The sequence below is a fragment of the Tigriopus californicus genome, chromosome 12 (genome assembly GCF_007210705.1).
Source record: "Tigriopus californicus strain San Diego chromosome 12, Tcal_SD_v2.1, whole genome shotgun sequence".
Lineage (NCBI taxonomy): Eukaryota > Metazoa > Arthropoda > Copepoda > Harpacticoida > Harpacticidae > Tigriopus > Tigriopus californicus.
This window is the reverse complement of record NC_081451.1, coordinates 9748883-9773320: the sequence shown is the minus strand read 5'-3', so window position 1 is coordinate 9773320 and position 24438 is coordinate 9748883. Positions and strand designations below refer to the sequence as shown.

The window sequence follows — 24438 nt, the reverse complement described above, 5'->3', positions numbered from 1 at the left end:
GAATTAGAAACTAAGTCTTGACATTTGCTATGACAAATATTGTAGGCGCACATTTTGGCATCCCTGTTAACACAGCCGGAAGCAGGGTTGCGTTATCAGAGATTGTCAACCTTCCGGCCCGACTAATTTGTCATTTTAAAGGCCTTAAAGATTATAGATTTGTTTTTTAAATGCACACAATTCATTTTCTTGCTACGTTTTACAACAATGAAGTAAATACATAACACAGGAAAAGCCGCCTTGGGGGTGAACTGAAGAACCACAGTACAATGGAAACGACGTTTTGGGACCAAAAATCTCATGCGCGTATCTTCTATTATAGTGGCTCTAGTCCAAGCCTGACTTCAATCCTGCTACTGGATCAACGCCTACATACGCCCTACGAATATTTGAAGGCAGCAAATTGAACAATAAAAGAGCCCAAGAAAGAAGAGAGTTGGACGTCAGTGCTTTAACTAGCATGGATTCTCGGGGGCTTGTTGAAGCATTTAAATTTTATAGTTTATAATTGAGATTTAAGCAAGTCGATATTCTATCGCCCTTTGAGATCACCCCAATCCTGCTATTATGTCCAAGGGATAATTGTCTGTTTTGTTTGATTGACCAATGTACTACCATCCCACCCCTGCTACTCGTCCCACCGTTTGTCACCAAAACAGCATTAGAAAATGCAAGTGAGTGCAGTCTTGATGTCAGAACCAAAATTAAGGTCATGCTGAAGACCGGCAAGAAAGCCTAGGGAAGTGGTTCAGCCTTTTGGTGTCCATCCTACTTCAAGCAAGAACGGCGAATCCCTTTTCAAAAGTCCAGACTGAGGGAAAAGATCTGGGATCACGGGAATCATTCTGCAGATGGCAAAAATTCAGGTGTTTACCATCGCTCATTCATGATATGGTGTCAGGTTTTTCAATAATCCCTTTCGATGAAAATTTGAGACTTGATAGGATCAAGCAATTGTTTGAGGGCGGGGGAGGGATTTTTTAAAAGGCATAAAGAGTAGCCCTTGGTATCTATCCACCCTGTACAGTAGATTCCATATAACGGCTTTTACACACTAGTATACCCAAAAAACGGAAGGGCGAAACATTTACATTCATTTTGCATTTGTTATGTTACCATTTTTAATGAACTCCTTTACTTTTCCTAAAAATGCATGCATTTTTGCATTGACAGGTAACTGAAGGGGTATTTTACTTTTTCCATGTACTATATTGTATGTCTTTTTTTAACCCAACTGCCTCAGCTTCTCACATAATGATGGTTTTGATTTTTGAGACCATTCATCTACTTTGTGTTGGACCATGACATCGGAATGCTTCAAAATAAGACTTTACTTAGAAGTCATAGATATGAGTCTACATTGGAATTCAATTTTCCGTTTATGTAAAGAGCAAGAAGATTGTAAAGAACAATAATCAAGCATTTCTTGCCTTAATAACCATCGTAGCTTTTTGAATATCCAAGGAGATAAAACCATATTTTTTTATTATTTTTTACGTTTTCGGAACTTATCTTGGCTGATTTTCATAACCTGAAGAAAAACGATTATGACCAAAAGCACAAACTATTTTTCCGACCCCTAATCATCAGTGACATTTTCATCCCTTAGATAGCCTATTCATACTTGACTGAATAGGGTAAGTGGGTTCCGTCACAGAACTTGTGAGTCTTCCGGGTTTTCGACGAATCCAGGCCTTCCTCCGGTTCGTCTCAGGCGGAGCTAGAGCTCTAACTAAGGAGTATGGTATGTAATGCACAATGTCCACGGTACATTCACGTGGTGAGTAAGTACTGAAGTGGGTAAGTAGAAAGGCCCGCTTCTTCAACGAGTGAGGGAAAAGCCGTCGCTTCAATGCCGTCTCAAAACACCTTTCAGTTGGGATCGAGTTCAAGGTGAGACCAGATCCAACCATCAAAGTCCAGTCATCGCTCCAAAACCACCCACTAAAACCAACAAGTACACAAGTCCGTATATCGCTTCATTCCCGAGGGATGTTTCAAGTTCCATTTGCATTTCAGATTAGATTTCCAGGACCGTTTGACAAGACATGAAGAGCTCATGGATCGGCTCCTTGGCCTTTGTTGTGGTGCTTGCCAATCTGTTCCAGCCTTCGCTTCAAAACCCCGAGGCCTTGATCACAAGTCTGAGCCAACTTCCACAAGCGGATCAATTGGATTGGGTTCTACGTTACTTGGAGGAGAACTCGGTAAGACCATTTGATTTTCTTTTCGTTCATGTTTTTTTTGCATTGGAACCATAAAAAAGTGGCATTGAATGTAATCGGATTAAACCAATTTAGTCTCTTGTCTCCCCACATTGGACAATCAACTTAAAAGCTTAAACGAGATACGTGATAAACGAGGTTTTAAGATAGTAAATCATGGCCTCAAGTGAGAAAAATCATTTCGAGATTTGACTTTCAATTCCAAATTCCGACTAAACAGATGTCTCAGTAAACCAGAAACTAGAAGAGGAAGATATTTTAGTTCCTTCAAAGTCAAAGTGTCCAAGTCCAGATTCGTCCAAAGACTTACATGACAAAAATTGTCGTGTACTTACAGTTACAAGATTGAACTGAATAAATGAAAAGCCCATTCAAATGTAAAAGAAAATGTACGTTTCTTAAATGCTCTTGAATATTTTGTTATGACATGGTTCTTACGACATGAACTATCCTAAAATGTATATCTTGATATGACATGACATGCAATGTCCAAGGAGTTCCGTATTTTCTCAAAATCTGTATATTTGTACTCGTGGAGATTAGAAAAAAAATCAAAAGGTCAAACTAATCCGACCACTTCATATCATGATGGTTTTTAAGCTTTGATAAAGAAGCAAGTGTTAATACTTCGTAATAAGAAATTCATTTTACTGTAGAACATCACGGGTTAGAGTTTTATGACCATTCACCAAATATTCTTTACGATAATATGCACTATCGCTTGATCTCCTCGTGCAAGGGTTGTTCCCAATGGATTTATGAAAAGGGATAGGTTCATAATAAAAGTCCATAATATAGACATTTAAAAGTGAACTCAATATGGCACTTTCATGACGGGGCCTTGGATTGACATTGCTTTCAAAACTAACTGATAACGCATTGTTGAATCAATTTCGCTCTTATAATGGCATGTTTTTGTCCTTGAATTTTTAAACGAGACACTAAATATTTTCCTGCCTCTCCAGTTTTTTGTATAATGACGGTTTAAACTACGACAAACAACCAATCGACCTCTTTTTGACAATGTTGCTCACTAGTGCCAATTTTTCGTCATGGCATAATCATTGTTAAAGCATGTTGATCTACAAGATCCGTCGGTTTCTCTGTTTTCAGCCTCATCGTTATCCCGACACATTGGATTTTGCTCTATCCATCCTGACGCAAAAGGTCAATAAAGATCCGTTTTTTACATCCTTTAATTTTTTTTTCACACAGAACCTCTGCCAAGTGGACGGACAGGTTAGGAATTTGAGTGGAACTCTGATTCTAATCAGCGGAATTTGATCTTTTTGTTTTAATCTGATGACAGCTATGAATGCCCCAAAAAAGCAAGGTTCAACAAATCTGTTTAACAATTTTAATCAAAAAATTGCACCCTCAAATCTTGGGTTTTATACCTACTATACAGGGTGGAACCATAACACTGCAGCTCAAGGCAAAAATGACAAATCTCAATGAAATTCCATTTTTAACAAAATTAGGGGGAATTCAACAAACCTTATGTAAAATTTTACCAAGATGGTCAAACTACAGGATCAAAAGTTATGCCCTCTCTAAGTGCAAAAGATAACAAAGCATGCATGGTCTTCTTTTTGTAATCAATAACCAGAAGAGGGCTACCCAATTCATTCTGTAAAGAGCTATCAATGGGTTTTGAGTGGGCCTAATATTTAACTGAGTCATGGGATTAAGCTATAAATAAAAATACTAAGTTGATTTAATTTCAAAATGTCAATTATTGACCTTGGTATTCCTGTCCATATTCCAGTGGTTCATGGCAAAAGCAATGTATAATTGCTGAATAAACTTCTTTGCAAAGCATAATGAACAAAACCGCAAAAGAAACAATTGCGTTCCTATGGTGTCCTATTTCATATAAGATTTATGTAACACTATGTAAAAAGAGCAATTGGCACATTTGCCTCCAAATTTATATCAACCCAGGAAGACCATTGTGTAAAACCAATGGGTGACAACTGAAAAGCACAAATGTGATGCAGCTATCAAATAGCCACTTGCAGCAGAATATCAAACTTATAAATGGTTGCCTATTGTAAATGCTGCAACCAAGAGCCAAACACATTACATATAGGCTTTGCAATCTAGATGGCTAGCGTATCCATCATCTACACTAGACAACTACAAAATACGATGGCCCAAATCATAGACAATTGACCCTTTTTTGATCACTTTTGGCCAAAAATGCGGCCAAGGCGGATGTACGACACAGCAGCTACAAAATACGATGGCCCAAATCATAGACAATTGACCCTTTTTTGATCACTTTTGGCCAAAAATGCAAAATGGAGTTGAGACTGTTTTCCCCCTTTCTGTATAACACAGGGCTCAACTAGTGGGAATGAAAACATCTTGTCTTGACCAAGACCACAAATGCTCATTCTCATCGTTAGCCTGTCTGTCCACTTTTGTAGAGGTTTATTAATACCCCCCCCACCCTTCCTAAATCTACGAAATGTCTTTCTTTCATTCGGGCGCTTCTCATTCCAGGATGTTAATCCAAAGATTCGATCCCTGTATAAAAATTACATTGACAGACTAGTCTCGCGGGTCATGAAGAAGCGCGCCCCAGAGGAGCCCGCCTACTTCGAGGACGATCGTCGACCAATCATGACAGATATCCGAATGAAGAAGTCCGCTCAGTTTCACTCGAACCCGCTTTCGGCCATCCGGATACGTCGAGCCACCGACTACAAATTCCCCTTGTCGGACATCAGATTACGGAAGCGTAACTTTTTCACGGACAGCGTACCGCTTTCCGCGGTCCGCATCAAGAAGACGTTACCTGAGATGGGGTATCGGCCAGTGTACGGCTTTAGGCCGTTGTTGTCGGATATTCGAATTAAGAAGGACTTCATGGAGGAATCGCCTCATATTGTGCCTCTCTCAGATATTCGGCTCAAAAAGAAGACGATCGACTTCCAGGATGGAGTGAAACGAAATGCAGTAATGGACCTCTCGGACGTTCGAATGAAGAAGGAGAACATGGACTCTGGCTCAGCCGAGACGTATTCAGAAGACCCAGGTAACCTTTGATATTTCAAGAGTGTTTTCATCATTTGTTTAAGACTGACCTTGTTCTCCTTACTGTGTTTCTCAATCAAGGTCGCAAATACTAGTCAATAGAGAGAGAGAAGCAAAACGTTTTAAGATCCTTGGGAGGTGCAACTTGAACTTAATAAGGGCCCCTATTTGCAACGTCAGACAGCCGAAACCAAACGGGAAGAAGCACGGTAGATTGCTAAATGAACTACCGGTGGCTTGCCTTGAAAGCGATTTCTTTTCCGGACATTATGTGACCCGGGTCACAAATTATACATAAGAATTTGATATAATTCGCGAAAAACAACACAAACAAAATATAATTCAAATTAATGAATCCGCCCAATCGGCTCTTTATTTGGTAGGACTGAGTGACAAAGCGCCCTCTGAAGTGCAGAACGTAAAACATATTTCGTGCAGCGTAAGGGGGCTATAAACCGTAATTCAAGGTTTTTACCTCATAAGTAGATTGTGAAACCTCTGGATCGGGGATAGGTAGGCAAAAAGGAGCTGCAGTGTCCGTGAAAAAAAACTTAAAAACCAGGACAATATACGAGTTAAAATGTAGGGATCTGAAGCCATTCTAATTACTTCAAAGAACAAAATAGCTTATTAATCACTTTCAGTTGTAGATTATGGAAGTAGACGACGAACAAAGAGCACTTTGCATAATTAATGAATAGCAGATAAATTGTCAATTTTTGAAATTTTAAAGAAAAACTGTTAAAGGAACTTTCTTTGGATTTCTTTGCTGACGTCATTCTGGTTTGTAGCTTCAAATTAGTATTTTCTTTTCATGGCCCTTAGGTAAAAATAAGTAATGAAATTTTTAGCTTCACCACTAGGGTTTTTTTTGAACACAATATCACCCTCAAAGTAACTCAATTGTCCGTTTTATCTGTGCTAGTGGTGCTAGGCTCGGAGGCTTGAACCTCGGCCGGCCAGCCATTGCATTGTCCATTCTTTATTCCGATGGGCGTTAACAGACTAGTTCTTTGTCTGTGGGAGTGGTTAGTCTCTAAAGATTGCCTTGATTAATGTCGGAGAGGAGAATCCCACCGGAGACCCTTCTCTTGATAGGCACCTGCGCTAAGCTAACCACTCCGTAGCAATAGCTCCCGAAATGGTCACCCTGGCAGAAGTTTCTTTTCTGGTTCGGCTGGATTAGCTCCTTTGGTGATTTGTGCTAATGGATTAAATGATAAAAGTTGTGCCCTCAATTTGACCTTTACACGTGCATTCCTAAAGGATTTGATTTTTTCATAATTAGAAGATATCCAAACACCTTCGTGAACAAAGCCCCCATCAAATGTCGTTAGATATCAATTTAATCCGAGCTGGGAACCCTATTGACCAACATGGATGTCGACTTTCTTTTGCATTAGCCATTGAATTAGAGGAAATTTAAGGAAATTTGTGGTGGAGCACCCTGATTTATGTGCATTCAAGTGAGTTGTGTTACAAAACTCATAAAATGTCATTTTTGGTGCAATTCTGTTATGAACCTATATCAGAACATTGTTTCCTTCAACAAGCCGGCAAATTGAAATAAAAAGGACAAATTCAGTCTTTGTGTCAAATGTTTGTCTAAATTCTCCCTCAACAAATCAGATTGCCCGAAATCAGGGAGGCGCATTTCGTACATTTTAGCCCTGTATTCCCTTTCTTCAATTTTACAATCGCCAGCATTATCGTCCGCGGTGATGTAGGGCTATGAAGGGTTTTGAGTTAACTCACGCGACAAAATCAAATTTGCGCAGTGTTTTTTTCAGCGATTTGAACCGACTTTTTTGCCTTGTTGAAAAGAAAAGAACTTTTCGCAAAGAAATGACATCACTCTTGTTGATAATAGCTTTTCTGTTATGAATCCATACGAAGACGATGGCACAAAATATATTTTTGACCTAAAACATCAAATTGATTGGCATTGAATTTGGGAGGGTGACCGTTCTGAGATCGTTCTCAGTTGGCAATTTTTGCCAATTCTAAAGTCAGGCATTTCAGTTCAAACCTTATGACATGTGAGGATTATAAAGAAAAAATAATCCTAGGTTTATTCTCCAAGTCCATTCCCTTCTCTAAATCAGGATCAAGGCATTCCAAACCGATTATTTGTTTTCCTTTCTCTCTCAGTTACAGCTATTTTCGACCAACTAGTGGAAACCTATCCTTATTGGGCCCATCGTTCAAACCAAGAATAAAGAATGCTCTCCAATCCACAAAGACCCCTCTGGTTTTCCACCATTCTATCCGTTATAATGGAGAACCTATCCGCTGAGACTTGGAGGTTGACATGGGCATTTTCTTTTAAAAAAGCACACAATGCCTTTACCAATTTAACTTGCTCTCTTATTCTCTCTTGTTTCTCATTCATTATTGATGAGGACTGGGTCGTTGAAAATTTGGGAGGATACACGCTTCAAAAAGACGGATGTACAAATGATGCATCTGACACAAAACACTGTACTCAAAAAGCATACCTATTTCATATCGAAAAGCTCTGGTTTTCTTTCCTGTTCATGTGACTACGTGTACACACTCACTTGGGTTTAGATCATCTCGATGTTCTAGTTGATTTTCATATTATACTTGCACATATCACACAATCCACCTTTTTATCGGCCAATAAGATACAAATAATCGTGACCTTATCCAGTTTATCTCTGATCTCAAAATTTCAATAAAGTGTCTTCAGCAGTTCCATGATCACCCAAAGGACAGAAGGTCGAACAAATTCTGCCGATCCAAAGAGTCTGCCTCACTATTCTTATCCTTCCGTTAACGACATCAAGGATATTTTTATTAGAGAGGGCAAAAAGTATTCATATTGTTACAGGTTTACTACGAGTAGTAGATAAAGCATATTTCATCACTTTTTTTTTTGTATATTTTGGCTTTAAAAAGGGATGAAAAGATATATCTTCCAAAGTTTGCAACAAATGGAGAAGTTGAAGCTAGTCCAAACAAGATAAAAGAAATGAAGATTTGATGTAATGGTCAAGATCCTTGGTTTGACTCTCGTCCCTTACTCTTCTTAACAAAACTTCTAAATGGTAGCTCTAACCACAGATAGAGCCCATTTGACATCGGACAATGACATGACCAAACAAGAAAAACGTGATAGTCTAGCTTGGTTACCGAGCCAGACTCACCTCCTCCAACTGACGCTATCCAAAGAGATCTTTAACTAAAGCAGTGGACATAACAGATCATATAACGACTAGATGTCGCATTGGCCTAACCTCAGTGCAGAGGAAAATGGATTTTGTGTCAACAACTCTGTACACCAAAAAAGAGGAGGGTGACTACCTGATCAGTACTAACGACCTACAATCGCTAGGGCTTCAACGAATGCTATCAGTGACAAACTCACTCTGAATCCGGCCACGCTGGCGGATGAAAAAGCATGAGTCACTGTACACCAAAATTCATGTACCAGCTGATGAAGGCAAGCGTTCGCATTTTTCCTTGCGCTATGCAAGGTCTAGTCATTATATGGTCTGTGGTGGACATCAGCGGAGCTAGGCCGATTTTTCCTTTTGCCACAGCTCTTTGACCGAGGTATAAACGGAAAGAGGCAGTAGGGTACTGGATTCTGAGACCAAACTTTACATCTTTTATTTTTGTCATAGGTATCTATTCATAAAACTGGTTAAGCGATGGAGTGCGCAAGTACTGGAGTGGAAAGCTCTCTGAAACCTCGTTAGAAGCCGTTTCAGTTTTGCGTTACCTCTTGGGTGAATGCTTGAACTTGAAGATGGAATTCATTGGGCACTCTCTCTCCATGATTCCCACCGCGATTTCGTGGTTCGAGCTTTCCATTGCACTACTTGCGCACTCCATGGCTAATCACACCGAAAAACACACAATTCCTGTTTTTCTCATTTCCTCCATGCTATCTAACTTCTCTGTTTGAAAATGAAAAACTGTCTTTTGTTCTTGCCAAGGATAATTACTGCGGATTAATTTCTAAAAAAAGGAAGAATAAGCAAAACGGACCATTTCCAGACGCATTCCATTCAAATTTATGTCACTTTTTCCCAAATTGGTTCAAATTTGGCTTTTTAAGAGAAGTCTTTCAAATTGGTATTACCTAAAAAAATATTTGAACACGCCTTCTTTCTTGATTTCATTTGAATCGTTCCAGTCTATTTTTGCACCTTTGTTTGGCATTTTTTGGACCACTTTTTACCCCTGTTTGTCTCTGAGAAACATTATTAATAAGCCTTTTCAGAGCATGAAACGAGCGTAATTAAAGTCAGTGAACAGAACTAAAAACATTCCATGAGAAAAACTATCCAGTGAGATACCCTACGAATGGTACGGACGACTGGTCATACATTCTAACAATTTTCCAAATGTGGTGTTCTAATTAAATTGGGCATCCCAAGCCCCTAGGATAACTCCCTTCGACATCAGGGCAAAAAAAACAAGAAATGTTCCACTATTTAAGACTAAAACTAAGCGTGATTACTTTGCCAAGTAGACGCCAAACGAATGAAGGATTATCCCTCTGCACGAAATAGCTCCATTATTTATTTCACTTTTCATCTGTTAAACAGATAATGAGTAGGAAAGATGAAATTGACTCTGATCCTTATGTAGAGTAACGTAGGAAAGAATTCCTCTTATTATGGCATCACAATTTTTCACACTTATGAAAGCATGATACTTTTTTATTGCGGATTTCCTTGCCGTTACTGTGATTGGAATCCCAGCACTTCAAGACGAGAAATTTCTTCATTTTACTTAACTTTTATTTGTATATATCGTTTGATCGACCAAAAAATTAGAGGTGCGTGATTTGGCTCAACCTTGAATATGGGTTTTTTTTCTTTTTGCGGACTTCCTTACCGCTGCTGGGATTGGAATCCCAGCAGTTCAAGACGAGATATTTATTTATTTATATATATCATTTGATCGACCAACGAATTAGTGTTGGCTGATCTGGCTAACCCTTGAATAAAAGGTTGATCAGGAATTTTCGTCAAAAACTTGTCCAAGTCTGACTTAAATCCTGCTACTGGATCAACGCCTACATAAGCCCTACGAATATTTGAGGGCAGCAAATTGAACAATGAAGGAGCCCGAGAAGGAAGAGAAGTGGACTTCATTGTTTTAGCTAGACTGGATTCTCGAGGGCTTGAAGGTGCTCTCAAAACGCACATTAAGCCCCTACGGTCACTACAATTGACGGTCAGCGTGGCAAAACAAGTTCAAAATGGATAGGTGAGTGGAATTTTGCACACTTGCATTGGATTCATCAAGAACATTGGGGATGGAGAGCTCCGCAAAGTAAGGTTTCTCTTTGATGCAGCGACTGAGGAAAATCTGATAAGGCAGAGGTGTGCTCAAGATCTTGGCCTGGATGGTCCACGTCAGTACCTTCAAATGAGCGTAACTGGTTGCGGAAGTTCTAAACGTATCAGGAGAGATTCATGGAATTTCAAATCCAATCGCTGGATGGGTCCATATACTTCGAGTCCTATCACCGCGACAACAATATTCAGTATTGCTCAACCAACTAAGCCAATAACCCTCAATAGAAACGACTTCGCCCATCTCCACAACATAACCTTTACTGAGGAATATCCATCCTCTGGAGAACTGGGTCTCGATGTTTTGATCGGAGAACCATTGTTTTCTCATTTGTGTATCGCACCTCCAGTGACAGGGCTCCTGTCCGAGCCCGCCGCACAACACGCAAAATTGGGATGGATTTTATGTGGAGCACATCCGAAAGGAAGAGCGGAAGTTCCTGCGCCGTAAAATATACCGTATTGGCGAATTCTTCGCGAACACCCATGAACCTCCAAAGTTTTTGGCAACAAGAGCATTTAGGCATCTCTCCGGTCGACGATAGTTTTTGACAGGCGAAGAAGTAGAGGCAATGCAAATGATGAGCCATTTGTCAAGATATAAACCAAGAAGATAGAAATGGTCTTCTTTGCTTTTGTGGAAAGATGATCCGAAGAATGTCCTTGCCAATAATTATCCAAGGACGTGACAGAAGCTGCTGGTTTGGTGTAGTCATGATCAAGATCTTTCGTTATATCTACTTCACTGTAATTGAAATAAAGAGATCTATTCTGTGATGCCAAGACTCACTTAATGCTACTGACCACGTTTCTAGCCAAGAATAACATCACTAATAAACACAAAACGTTATAGGAACTCGATTAAAAGCAGTGTACATAACCTTATGAGGAAGCCAATCTAAACGGTCACAGAGTCATTCGAATGAATCTCGTTTAAATCATTCATGAATTGAAACGCTATCAATGCGTTATATAGTACACATATCCCAACTTGAGAAGGACTGTACAAAAAAGTCCCAAGCACTTCTAAAAGGAAAATTTTAAGTGGCTGAAAACTCAACTCCGTTATGATGCAAATGGATAACCAACTACGCAGAAATTCTATCTGTTCACACGGCGGGTTAACCCACTCCTTGATTTATGATTGTACAAAACAACGTCATGATGCTGTTTAGATGGAAGCATTCGCAGACCCACCAGACTTTGAGGCAAGCTTTGATCCATTTCGTTAAGTCAGCCTTTTGATATTTGGCCTTGAAGATTGGATTCCTTGCATTGGTCGTTGATAGGCCTAAATCTAAATCGAGCCGAGACTTCAGAACATACTTTGTGGTTTAAAATAACCCCCTTGAAGTGGGCTTCCCTAAAATATGTTCGTTTTGGTTGGTTCAAACGAGGCGTTTGAAAAATTATCAAAGCTCTATTTACGGTCGATGGACATCTTGGAAAAGTTTGCGTCAATTCATGGAATGTTCGAAAAAGATCCTCTTCAGCCAAGATTTTATACAGTAACAGATTTCGCAAGGTTGCGTGGCTGGTCCACATTGCAACCGCGCGCTTGTGCAAGGTATAAGCTGAGGAGTTGCATAGGTATCACTGCCAAGATTCCTTGGAGGCAGGGCGTGGACTTGGGCAGGACAAAATGAAATGGAACCTCGGCCTTATTCTTGAAGTTGTTTTCAAGCTCCACCTCATCGCCTTCCGTAATAATCAGATAAGGCACGCAACCTCGGGAAACCAGCTGATTCATAGCATTAAATGCATGCTGAAAAAGAAGGATACCTGTTAACTCAAGAGATACTTGGCGTAATTTTGATTCATCTCCTACCGTTTTAAATTGATCATTGACGGCGAATAAGATGACAGGGAAGTTCTCTTGAACCATGGCCAAAGGTCCATGCTTTAGTTCAGAGGAGCAAAGGCCTTCAGCATGCATGTAAGCAATCTCCTTAATCTTGAGAGCTGCCTCACGAGCCACGGCATATTGGTAGCCTCGTCCCAAGATGTACAGGGAGTTGGATCTGTCGGTGTTAAACATCATGCATTCTTTGACCACATTTTGGCACTCTTGGATCAGTTCCACCAGCGCTTTCAGCTGTTGTTTATTATTAAGAACCTCTTCTGCTTTCATGGGCAATTCTCGAAGACCATCAATTATCTGGAAGCATTTCAGATAAAGCACAATGGTTTGAACCTCTGCATTCAAACTTACCTCGCGAATTTGGCCTTTCATGCTGAAAAAATCCTGGGCAATGGCAATACCCAAAAGGACCAAGCAAATATATTGAGAGGTATACGCCTTGGTTGATGCCACACCAACTTCGACCCCCGCATTCACATGGATCCCACAAGTGGTGTTTTGACAGATTGAGCTGCCCACAACGTTGGTGATCCCCAAAGTCAATGCTCCTGCCCGATTACAGTAATCCAATGCAGCCTTTGTGTCTGCTGTCTCGCCAGATTGGGAAATAAAAATGCACAGATCTGTTTTAGCAATGGGTTCACCCATGTCAATGAATTGCGTGGCTTGAACCACGGAGACACTTTTGTTGGTAAGGCTGGTCAAGACATGTTGGGTGGCCAAGGCTGCATGGATGGATGTGCCCATGCCGATCATGTAGATACGATTGCTCCTCCTGATCTCATGGAGATAGGCCTGGATTCCACCAAGCTTCACTGTATGATTGTCGAAATCCACACGGCCTCGAACGGCAGATTCAATCGTGGATCGTTGTTGGTGGATCTCCTGCTCAGTTTTGCAGGAGAATGTGTTCTCTTCCTCGGATATTTGGTCAAACTCTTGGTACTTGAGATGTCTATCGGCGATGGATCCAGGGTACTTGTACGATATCTCCAACTCGCCATTTCCTCGAGCATGGGCAATGTCAAAATCCTATCGCGAAAATGTTATTTTCTTGGAAGAATGAGGCATGAGGAAAGTCGACAAGTGTGCCTTTTCAAAATCATGACCATGAAAACCGGTTCAAATGCAACTCGTGCAACTTTTAGTTATACGTAGTTTTGCTCATCATGAAGACGAGTACTTACGTGTAAATCAAGGCAATAGCTAGTGATACCTCCTAAAGCCGGTCGATCGCTGGAGAAATAGTACTGGACATTGGGCTTGGATTTTGAATCGCTTGGTTTGTAGATCATATGATTTGGCTCATCCAATTGGTAACCAGCTTCTGCAGCACCATCTAAAATCAAACAAAACTATGAAATTCAGGTAATTTTTCGGTACGGTATGTACAATTGGGATTGCCTTTTGCCACATGAAGTTATGTTGCGAAGTCAAGGAAATAACGAAATAGTTTCTTGCCCTAACACTCTTCTGAAAACTAATAAAAAATGTTGAGAGTGTCAAGTGGCTGGTTGTGAGTGACGCTTCTCTCCCAAGAGCTCTAAATTCGTTAACTAGCAGTGAAAGCGAAATCTCCTCAAAAAAAAATGTTTTTCGAATCTTACTCATTGAAAGTCTTAAACAATAAATAATACCTCACAAAGCAGTGAATCAAGATGATGTCTAAAACGCTTACCTGATCCATTTACCTCTTCCCTGACAGCATTAGCATATGCCGCCGATTCAGTCCCTAAGAAATAGAACCGTCAGGTTTTAGTTGACAAACCACACCAGGATTAGCAGGAAAGCCGTTCTTTCAGTCCTTGGGGCGAACCTACTTTTCAAGCTTGTTCGACAATCCGACAAATGCAGTCGCGAATCCGATTTGACCCCGATGATCAATGGCGAGCCGCATTTGGTCGCCACGACTTCATTGGGGAAGAGACTGCTCATGAAGATCAAGGCGTACGCCCCATCCAGAACTTGGCACACTTGTTCAACCACATCGGGGAATGTGGCATTGGGCGTCTGTTCGTAGAAGTAAAGGGCGAGCTTGGGAATTACCTCGGTATCTGTCTCCGAGTAAAAGTCCCAATTCCTTTGAGCCTTGAGGTAGTTTCGAATTTGCGCAAAATTGGTGATTTGTCCTGCAAAAATGACGTCAGACATATGATAGTAAGTTCATTTGTGACATATAGTTTGTTTCTATTGTAATTTTGGTTTTTTGCTCTGGATTGACTTTCATTCAAATGAAATGAAGTGAACATGAGTTGCAAAAAAGAAAATCAAGATGGCTGCTCATGTCTGTGTAACGACATTCATAAACTCCAGTTGTATATATTGAAATCAAATAGCAGAATGCAATGAGCATCAAGTAAAAACTATTTCTCTCTCCCAGTTTTGCTCCTAGCTCGTAATTTTCAATCTTTCAGTTTTTGTTCTTCAATCTTACCTAAGCAAACAACAAATGCGTTTTTTGGCTCATGGTGAAGGTCGGCGCACTCTGGCGGTAGGAATGTAAACCATTTTTTGTGCGCTTTAAGGAATCTTATTAGGTCCTTTAAGCAACGCCTAAATCTTTCCTAGCAATTCAAAAAAGTCATTCTGAGAATTGGCTTGGAGCAAACAAACAGGTCCAGAAGCAACATTTTCAGACTGAACATATGTTTTATGAATCATTAAATACAAAATTCAATGTTAGATGAACAACTCTTTTCAAGGATAAATGACCTAGAACTATGCTTTAAGCCCCAAAAGTTCAAATGACCTCCCAATAAAGTTGTGGTGACGTCATCATTCTTTTCCCGCTTCAAGGTCCAAATTGTACATGCACATTCTAGGGTATCAAAACACTCATGCAAATAATACAAAGTCAGTTATTGCAAATAAACTTTTTGATACCCTCTCATTACTCACCGTTATGCACCACAACAAACTCCCTCTTATCAGAACTAACATGGGGATGACAGTTGGGCACACCAGCTTCCCCATGGGTCGCCCATCGGGTGTGTCCCATTCCTAATTGAATCGGCTGGATCAAACCAGGATTAATCTGATCTATGCCTGCCTCTACCACGGGCCAAAACCTCTCTGAAGGACTGCCCACAGCCTTGAATAACTCAATCCCGGGGTCTCCATCCCGATATTGGCATTGAATGGCCGCTCCACAGGAATCGTAACCACGATATTCCATTCTGGCCATGTTTTGTTGGAGTTGGCGGAGTAGCTCCAAACTCGTAACGGAGCTATTGAAGAACACGCATCCACATATTCCTAGTAGAGAAAATCAACCCTCATGGGTTCGTGATGGCTTTATATTGGAATAAAGTCAGGAGAGAACTTACCACACATGTTGGCCAAATGGATGAAGAAGGTTGAATCAGGTTGGTGGAAACGAGAACACGGTGTTTGTTTATGTCATCAGTTTCGGAAGTGGCTTTCTATCGAACAACGTGGAAAGAAGAAAGCTCAGAGGAACACGCTGAAGTTGTACGGGATCGGCCAAGTTCTCAAGTCGTTCTTATTGTTAGACGAATTCGGACCTGGTCTTAAGGAATAAGGGATATTGAAACAACTTGGAGATATCGCGATTCAGCTAAATATGTCGCTTTCAATTGGCTGGGATACACGTGTATTGAACGAATGTTCTGAAAAGGCACAAAAGTGAATTAAAGAGACATTTTTATATGTAAAATACATCAGAAAATGGCATAAAGATCCCTAAGTAGCGCTAAAAAGGGAATATCAATGTAACTTCATGTTACTGGTAAATGTTTCATTTGACGGATAAGATTCTCACTTTATTAACATGCTCGACATGCTAATGACTGGGCAATTTTTTGAATGAAGGAGACATTTTTATATGTAAAACACATCAAAAAATAGCATGAAGACCAGTAACTAACGCTAAAAAGAGAATATCAATGTAACTTCAAATAACTGGTAATTATTTAATTTGACGGATAAGATGCTCACAACTTCATTAACATGCTCCACATGCTAGTGACTGGGGTATTTTTGAATCAAGGAGACATTATTTGTGAAATACATCGAAAAATGCAATGAAGACCAGTAACTAACGCTAAAAAGGGAATATCAATTTAGCCTCATGTAAGTTGTAAATGTTTATTTTGACGGATAAGATATTTACTTTATTAACATGCTCGACATGCTGTCGACTGGATTACTTTTGAGGCCCTCAAATGGTGTTTATGTTCTAACCTTTTAATAACATGGCCTAATTGAATGTTTTGTTGTGGCGCCCTAACTTAAAAATGGCTCAAAGAAGGCAATTGAAATCTTAACACATAATGATTTATAAAGAAATGTTGCATTGGCCTTTACCGGTGAAGTAAAGGTTGGTGCGTTCTTGACGATTCATCCGTTTGTAGAATAACTGATAATCATATGATATCAATCTTATAATTCCCTTACTTAGTGTAATTTCAATTGCCCCAAATCATAAAGCATCCGCCAAGAGTAAGTAAGGCAGACTAGCTTTCAGAGCAAATGGGTGACAGCTGACAGTCTGTTAAAGGGTGTTTTCTGGTTGTGGAAACACTGTGTTTAACAATTATTTTCAATGCTCAAACTGTGACGTCAAAAATATTTATTCATCTCATCTTTCAGTTTTCAATGTGTTTTTGTTGTGATAGAATGAAAAGAAGCCTAGCTTATTGAGCGGAATAATGAATGAATCACCTTAAAACAAAACCGATGAAAGTTCAAATCCAAGGGGGCGTTTGGGCTGTGTGATTTTCTTACTGACCACGAAGATTTTTTTCCCTTTGCCTAAATCATGATGCTAAAGCGAGCTCAAGATCCAGCTGTGTATTCTCTCTCAGTGTGACCATCCGGCCACATAACTTCCCCCAATGAAGTGGTCGGGGATTTAACATAAATAACGAGATTACAAATGATAATAAAACAAAAGAACAACAAACTAGGAGTCCCAAAAACAAAAAGGACGGGACTCTCTATGGGGATTGCGACGGTGGAGTTTGCTGGGAGGGAGCAAAGGATTAGAAATGGCAGGGGTTTTATAAGAAGGCTGATTACGAGGGGGGCGACCCCGGCGAGGCACAGTTCCCAATGGCATAGGTGCGGAATTATCAACATGACTAGGTTTTAGGCGATCTACAGAGAAGGCTTCTTCCTTTCCACCATAGTCGAGCTTGAAGGTCTTTTCGCCAGATTGTAGGACCTTAAATGGCCCCAAATAAGGGGGTTGCAGAGGTCCGGATTGAGGCCCACGGCGGACAAAAACATATGGACAACTATCCAGTCTTTTGGGTCGGAAGGAGGTAACTGGCGAATGACAACTAGTGGAAAGAGGGGAAAGCTTTCCCACTACTTCACGTAGACGCTTCAGAAGATCCGAAGGGGCATTTGAAGTGGTTGATGATGGAAGGAAATCGCCTGGCACAGCAACTGTTGTTCCAAAAACCATCTCTGCTCATGACACACCGAGGTCCTCTTTGGGTTCAGTACCTATGCCGAGGAGGACCCAAGGTAAATGGTCCGCCCACATTGCTCCAGATAAGTTCAAAACTGCCTTTAAACTCGACTTCAGATGTCTATGAAAGCGTTCAACAAGTCCGTTGGTGCAAGGATGGTATGCGGTTGTTCTATGAAGTGACGTGCCATAGAGTTGACCTAGATTGTCCCACAGACGACTTGTAAATTGAGCTCCTCTATCAGAAGTGAGATGCGTTGGGACTCCAAATTGAGCAATCCAGTTGTTGACCAAGGCTCTGGCAACGGAGATTGTGTCTGTTGGGGTAAGAGGAATGGCCTCAGGCCAGCGAGTATAGCGGTCAACAATGGTGAGGAGATGAGTAAAGTCTTGGCTACAAGGTAAAGGGCCAACAGGTTCAATGTGAATTTGGGCAAAACGGTCATTAGGAACGGGAAAGTATCCAGGCAAAGATTTAATGTGGCACTGAATTTTTGATCGTTGACAATCCAAACACTCTCTTGCCCACTTTCTGCATAGAGTTTTCATACCATGCCAAACAAAGCGATCCAAAATCATTTTGACCGTACCGTACCTTATTGTTTCTCTTTTTACCTATTTCATAATTTTTTCCTCCGATTATATCACTTTTATATTATTGTACTAGATATACTTTTACTTACCATTGTTTTTCCTCTTTCCGCATTCTGCTTATGATTCTGTTTACAAAAAGTAAGATAGCTGCATTATTTGCTCTTTTTGTTTCATTTTTAACCTATTTTTTTGCCAACTTTAGTTGCATTATTCAGATTGACAACTTCCGCAAACTTTGATTTCCTGCCTTCAGAGACCTTACGTATTTGTTTAATGGATTGACGAAGTCATTAGATGCTGAACGTGCACTTTCTTGAGTTTATTGGCTCTATGGTTCAAAACACATTAAATGCACGGGTCAACCCATCCTTTTTTAAGGAAGATGAGCTTGTTATTACTGTCCTCATTGGTTTCGGGAGCTGAATTTTTAGGAATTGTCGCCTTTGAAATGCATTTGCGTCCGCTGGGGGTGAAGGTGAGGGATAACTAAGCTTGAAATAGGCACATCATCATGGGGGTTATTAGTACTAGAATCATCATTGAGAAAGAAGGGCTTCAAGTTTCTCCTTGGGAAGAGAGCTGGGCTTAACAACATCTTATGTAATGCAAGACATCCACATTGAGAGTTAAAAAAACAATCCTCCCCCTCAACAAAACAACTGAAAAAAGGTTGACATTTCGAGGTCGTTTGTTCTTGGAACATACGGCTAAGAAACATGACCAATTGATACTAAGCATTTGGAACTGGATTCGCTAAAATCATGGTATACATATTGTCCTTCGAGTCATTTTCTTAGGATTTGAGGTAGAAATCCGCCAAAAAGTCTTGTGGAGATTCCTCGGGCGGAGTTGGCCTTTTGGACGCTCTTTTGGCCTTAAAGTAAAAGTCACGACTGAGGAAGTCGCTCATGTGGTCGAGACCAGGGTCATTGAGGGGCCGAATAAGCGCCACATCTTGGTGGTTTTGGGGCTCAGGGGTGGGGAGGAAACGTCCTAACAAAGCCCGTTTGGCCTTCAGATAAAAGTCGGGGGTGTAGTCAGAATGGCCATTGGCCGAATTCGACCTCTTGGCCTTGAGGTAGAAGTCCAGTGCTCGTTTGGCCTTCAAGTAGAACTCGGGGGTGTAATCAGAGTAATCCTGGCGAGTCCGTCCACTGGCTCGTTTGGCCTTGAGGAAAAAGTCCGGGCTAAAGTTGGTGTAGCTCCGTTCCAATCTGGGCTTCACCGCTTGACCCTGCTGACCTTGATCCTTCTTCGAGCGCAACCAGTTGGATTGGATCAAGTCTAAAGAGGGACTGCGACTCAGGCGGCTGTTAATCAATTCCTCCCCTGAATTTCCATGCCTTTGCTCTGAGGAATCAGCTGACTTCTCCTTCTGAGGATTTGTAGCGTGACCGGCGCGCCGAGCGCGCAACCAAATGTCCACATTTTCCTCCTTGGTGGCCCTTGGGGACCGTTTTAAGGGAATAACTGTACGCTTGATTGGGATCTCAACATGGATGGGGGCCATTGAATGTGGGTGATGGAACTCCTGAAATGTAGGGATGTGTTAGAACTTAGTATTGTTCTCTCCATCAGGGTGACGCTAGAGCATAGCAGTATACCAGTGTCTATGATTTTTTCATATTCTAAAATCTGTTGGATTTAGGATTGTAATTGGAATAGGGAGTTCCTAAAATGTTTGGATGGTGCTCTGAATCAGGTTTGAGTTGTGGCTTTCGATATTTAAGGGTCTTGTGACAAGTTCTGGGATTTAGAATCAGCAAAGAAAATATTGCTTATTTGCATCACATTTTTGTTCATTAAGACATCTGATTCGCCAAAAATTAGGGTTATGTTCTCGTGTGTTTTTGTGTGCATATTGCTGTGTTCCTACCCCTTACCTGTAGTTGTTTGATCAGATGCAGCTGCTGCAATTCCCGCTCAACATCTTGGACCCCAAGCGAGGAACGTTGAAGTCTTGCCGATGGAGCTTCGATACCGTGGAAATTGTCGGACTCCACAGGAAATTCTAAAATGAAAAGCAATGTCTAGATTCTAACGAAAAAGAGAAGTGGAAATGATAAACTTACCTCTGGCTGTGGCGGCTGAGTCATTGAGGGTGGCAATCAATGCTATCACAGTTAGAGCTCTTGCAGTTGGACCATGTTCCGGCATGGGGAATCACAACTAAAACTGCGTAAGACGTGTCTCAACTATCAGATGTTTCCTGGGGAAGCTTCGATTCGAGAATGGTGTTCAGATCAGACCGGAGAGAATCATTTATATGTTGGCGATTCTCCCCATATCCTGTCAAATAAATGTCGATCTGACGGATAGATTGACTTGTTTTTTTTTACGTGACCTCATCATTTTGATGAGAGACAAACCTTCAAGTATTGTTCTGGAACATTGATGATAATGCCTAAAATTGAGTTTAAACAGCATTGTTCGATATTGAAATATTTCGAGGTCAACCAATATTTGATAGCGATGTCTATTTTTTAGGACTTGGGAATGATAGATTTCACTTTGTTCTTTATAGATTTTGGCGACTGTCTAGACATGAGTAAGATTCGTTGGATTACCTTTTGCCATTTTTGATGGGATGGTTACAATCATCTTACTAAAACAAGATAAGTTATGGGGAATTGGCTACTTTCACTCTTAAAACAAAGAACCAATTGTGGAAGCTCAAAAACCAAAGATGATTCTTGTTTTACGAACGTATGGTTAATCCTTGGTCGGCTGTATGCGGATCTATTTAGGTTACAGGTTTGTACTCTGAGCTCTTGAAAATTGCATCGCACTCGTTGTTTTTTGGATTGGTCCTGTCACAACAAATGTGGTTCTACTTTTGGTTGAACATTTTTTTTCACAACACTTAACCCATCAAACATCGCTTAAATTGCGCAAGCTTGTTTTTCCTCCAAAGATCAGGAAGAAAACATCCTAATGATTGAAATGACATGCTGCATTGGACCACTTTACCAATATATGTCCATCAAGTTTTGACTTTAACAGTAAAAATGACATTTGGTGAGAAGGAAAACTGACTTTTTTGTGCTTGTCTGACGCACGCTGAAGCACTTTGTGGACCATAGCTTGGTCACAATCTAACTTGAAATTCATTCAACTAATCTCTATTTTGTTGGGATGACATGAAATTGAACTTAGGTGTCAGCACTACCTTAAATTGTGTCAAAACCAGCATGTCTACATTGACACTGGAGAGCTCATCCACTCTGAGAGTTGAGAAAGTTTTGATTTTAAGACTGATGTCCAAATTTCTGCAAAAGCATTTCAGATTCAATTAAATCCTTAAAAGTTATAGACCTATCATTCAACAATAAAAAAGTCCGTTAAAGTTATATTTGTGGGAAGAAGCAAAATATTCACTTTAAAGGGCTTTTCACTCTTACGGGGTTTCACTTTTTGAGGTCGCAAAATGTGCACAGGTGCTGAATAAGATTGGATATTGTCAAGTCGCAGTGTTTAACTATCAACATCATCTATTTCCGTTCTTAAGGTTTTTTTCACATTTGACTCTTTTTATCTCGGAGGCTCAAACAAATCAAATAATCCTCACCCTGGGATATCTAATCAGAGTTTCTATTTAGACAGAAAAAGAATCAATCAGCTGACCATTGCTGATCTTTCTAGGGTTGCCATATGACGGAAATCACCGCCAAATAGCTCAAAAGTGCCGGAATGAAAAAGTCGTTTCCGGGCTTCAATTTCAATTGGCGGTAAGACAAACATGTGGCAGCATATGGCGGAATGAAAAAGTTGTTTGTGGCGTTAAAGCCAAAGATGTGGTAGAAGATGGCGGAATGAAACTTGTAGAAAAGGCTTGTTTTGTAATGTGGTAAGTTTCTTTGCTATCAGTTTTGAACTGAACATGTTTTTACCGAACACGTTTTTTTTAAAATTCAGTTTAGTTTATTGAGTTTTAATAAGAGGTCATTATTTTTCCCAAAAGTTTCTGGAATGGATGAGAGAATTCATTGCAGTTTGCGCAGTGGCATGTCTGTTGGTTTTGGGTGGAATTTTTTGTTGACATCTTAAAGCAAAGTGCATTCACACAATAACTAAATTCAAAAATTAAGAGAAACATTTCAGTGAGTAGAATAACTCGAACCCAAAGTCTACGTTGTAGCCTTTGCTTTCACGGTTCTTTATCTGATAAATGGGAGTGAAAATCTCTGTAAATTTGTAATGTAGCATCATTCCTGGTATTAGATTTAGACATGGAGAAATATTAAATTTCTGCAGTGTGGCCAAATTTCTACATGCCCAAATTTTCCTCATTAGGGGGTTCTGAGATTTGAATTTTTTCCATTGAACGGGGTTGCTTTAAGCAGCATTCACATGGTGTGAAGAGTCGGTTTTACAAAAAAAATTCATTAAAACGGGGTTTTCATTACAACGTGGTTCACTATAGCAGGGTTCTACTGTGCTTCAAAAGTATTGTAGTAAATAAAGAGCTTCTATGTGGTCAGCATAATTAATTTTCTTTTAATGCTTTCATGAAGTACTTGGTTATTTAAACTTGCTCCTGTTTACTCGTAATTGATACATTGTATCTTGGTTCTGGGCAAGTTTCCCTCTTCACTAAAGTTAGCTCACGTTATTCCAATCTTCAAAGATGGAGATCAGTTCCTCCCTAGTAATTATAGGCCGATTCGAATATTGCGGGACATTGAGGGACGAGAGTCATGAATTAGTTGATGTAGTTTATCTAGACTATGCCAAGGCTTTTGACAACGCCTTTGACAAGGTAGATCATGGTCTTTAAGTCAATAGGCTCCACGATATAAGGACCAAGGTAAGGTTTTCAATTGCTTTAGAAGTTTCGTTTGTGGCAGAAGCAAATTAGTTAAAGTCGAAGGATCCATTAACGATATGAATGACGTCAAGTCGAATGCTCCTCAGGGCTTCAATTTAAGTCCTCTCCTTTTTATCCTTTTCATTGTTCCAATTAAAAACTTCAGTAGTAAACTCAGTATCTCTTTCTATGCTGATGATACTGAATCAGCTTGTGTTATGAATGGTCAAAACTTCGGTTGTCTGATTCAAGCCCCAAATCATATCTACTCATGAAATCCAACTCTCTTCTTTCTCGGGCTCCTTCATTATTTAATGTGCTTGCAATTAATATTCGTAGGGAATACGTAGGCCTTGCTGATCCGTTAGCATGTTTCAATTCAGACGTGGACAATTGCAGATCAACCCTATAAGTAAATCCTAACCCGTTTAGTCATCTAAAATTCGTTGGTGGACCAAATACCGTCCAAAGTTTAGGTGGTGTCAGTTAGACAACTTATGAGCTTTCATTTTGATAATAACGGGGATTCCATTCCTTGGCGAAGTTAGTAAAGCCCGTGAAAACTCAAACCCCCCAAAAATACTTTGAAATTTAACAAACTTTAAATCATAAAATGCACTGAAATTCTTTTTCAGTGCACCAAATTTAATGAATCGAAAATGCCCCTTTTAAACAATCCTGTATATAATTTGGATCTATTAGAAATTCGGTTGCATTCAAATGACTAAACAAATCATCCTTATAAGTTCGAAACATAAAAATCAATGTTAAGCAACTTTTGGATTGTTAAGATACGATGATCAGATTCTAACAATTAGAACATTCACAATTCATATAATGCTTTTTTGTGAATACTAAATCGAGAAGGTGACCGGGCAACTCGATCTAGGGGACAACTCCACCCAGGACAACTCCACCCAGGACAACTCCACCCAGGACAACTCGACCCAATACAATAACTAAACACAACTTATGGACCAAAAAGCACGAATATGGCACAACACTAAAGCTTGATGGGTTAAAATTTAATTTGTTTCCAAAGATTTTAGTATCAGTAAGGCATGGAATAAAAATTCAAGTTTGATTAAAACATTATCAAACTTGATTTTCAAACCATGATTGATGAAATAATAACT

General features: G+C 40.1%; 3 protein-coding genes across 4 annotated transcripts; 1 reads left to right on the top strand and 2 right to left on the bottom strand.

Moving 5' to 3' along the window:
• Positions 1-1609: 1609 nt before the first annotated feature.
• Positions 1610-7991, top strand: LOC131891339 (uncharacterized; the record flags this gene model as incomplete). Its single annotated transcript, XM_059240864.1, is given in 5 exon segments — positions 1610-1957; positions 2020-2207; positions 3339-3392; positions 4734-5268; positions 7419-7991. Coding segments are annotated over 4 exon segments (816 nt in total). The 3' UTR covers positions 7487-7991.
• Positions 7992-12003: 4012 nt separating this feature from the next.
• Positions 12004-15897, bottom strand: LOC131891335 (glutamine--fructose-6-phosphate aminotransferase [isomerizing] 2-like). Of its 2 annotated transcripts, XM_059240860.1 has the most exons (8): positions 15791-15897; positions 15363-15719; positions 14285-14593; positions 14143-14196; positions 13652-13803; positions 12816-13496; positions 12432-12761; positions 12004-12368 (listed from the first exon to the last, which is right to left on the bottom strand). In XM_059240860.1, exons 1-8 carry the CDS (start codon positions 15795-15797, stop codon positions 12105-12107), a joined length of 2154 nt encoding a protein of 717 aa, XP_059096843.1. In that variant the 5' UTR covers positions 15798-15897; the 3' UTR covers positions 12004-12104. The 2 variants fall into 2 exon arrangements, with proteins under 2 accessions (XP_059096843.1, XP_059096844.1); XM_059240861.1 differs by lacking the exon at positions 14143-14196.
• Positions 15898-18790: 2893 nt separating this feature from the next.
• LOC131891337 (uncharacterized) lies at positions 18791-20751 on the bottom strand. Its single transcript, XM_059240863.1, has 3 exons — positions 20568-20751; positions 20379-20506; positions 18791-20026 (listed from the first exon to the last, which is right to left on the bottom strand). Exons 1-3 carry the CDS (start codon positions 20650-20652, stop codon positions 19289-19291), a joined length of 951 nt encoding a protein of 316 aa, XP_059096846.1. The 5' UTR covers positions 20653-20751; the 3' UTR covers positions 18791-19288.
• Between the last annotated feature and the right edge of the window lie 3687 nt (positions 20752-24438).

Coding starts and splice junctions, on each gene's coding strand:
- LOC131891335 (XM_059240860.1), bottom strand. Junction 13,804..14,142: donor GGAAGAGGTAAATGGATCAG/GTAAGCGTTTTA, acceptor GTTTGATTTTAG/ATGGTGCTGCAGAAGCTGGT. Junction 13,497..13,651: donor GCTATTGCCTTGATTTACAC/GTAAGTACTCGT, acceptor TTTTCGCGATAG/GATTTTGACATTGCCCATGC.
- LOC131891337 (XM_059240863.1), bottom strand. CDS start 20,652: ATGCCGGAACATGGTCCAACTGCAAGAGCTCTAACTGTGATAGCATTG. Junction 20,507..20,567: donor CTCAGCCGCCACAGCCAGAG/GTAAGTTTATCA, acceptor TTTTCATTTTAG/AATTTCCTGTGGAGTCCGAC. Junction 20,027..20,378: donor ATCTGATCAAACAACTACAG/GTAAGGGGTAGG, acceptor CCTACATTTCAG/GAGTTCCATCACCCACATTC.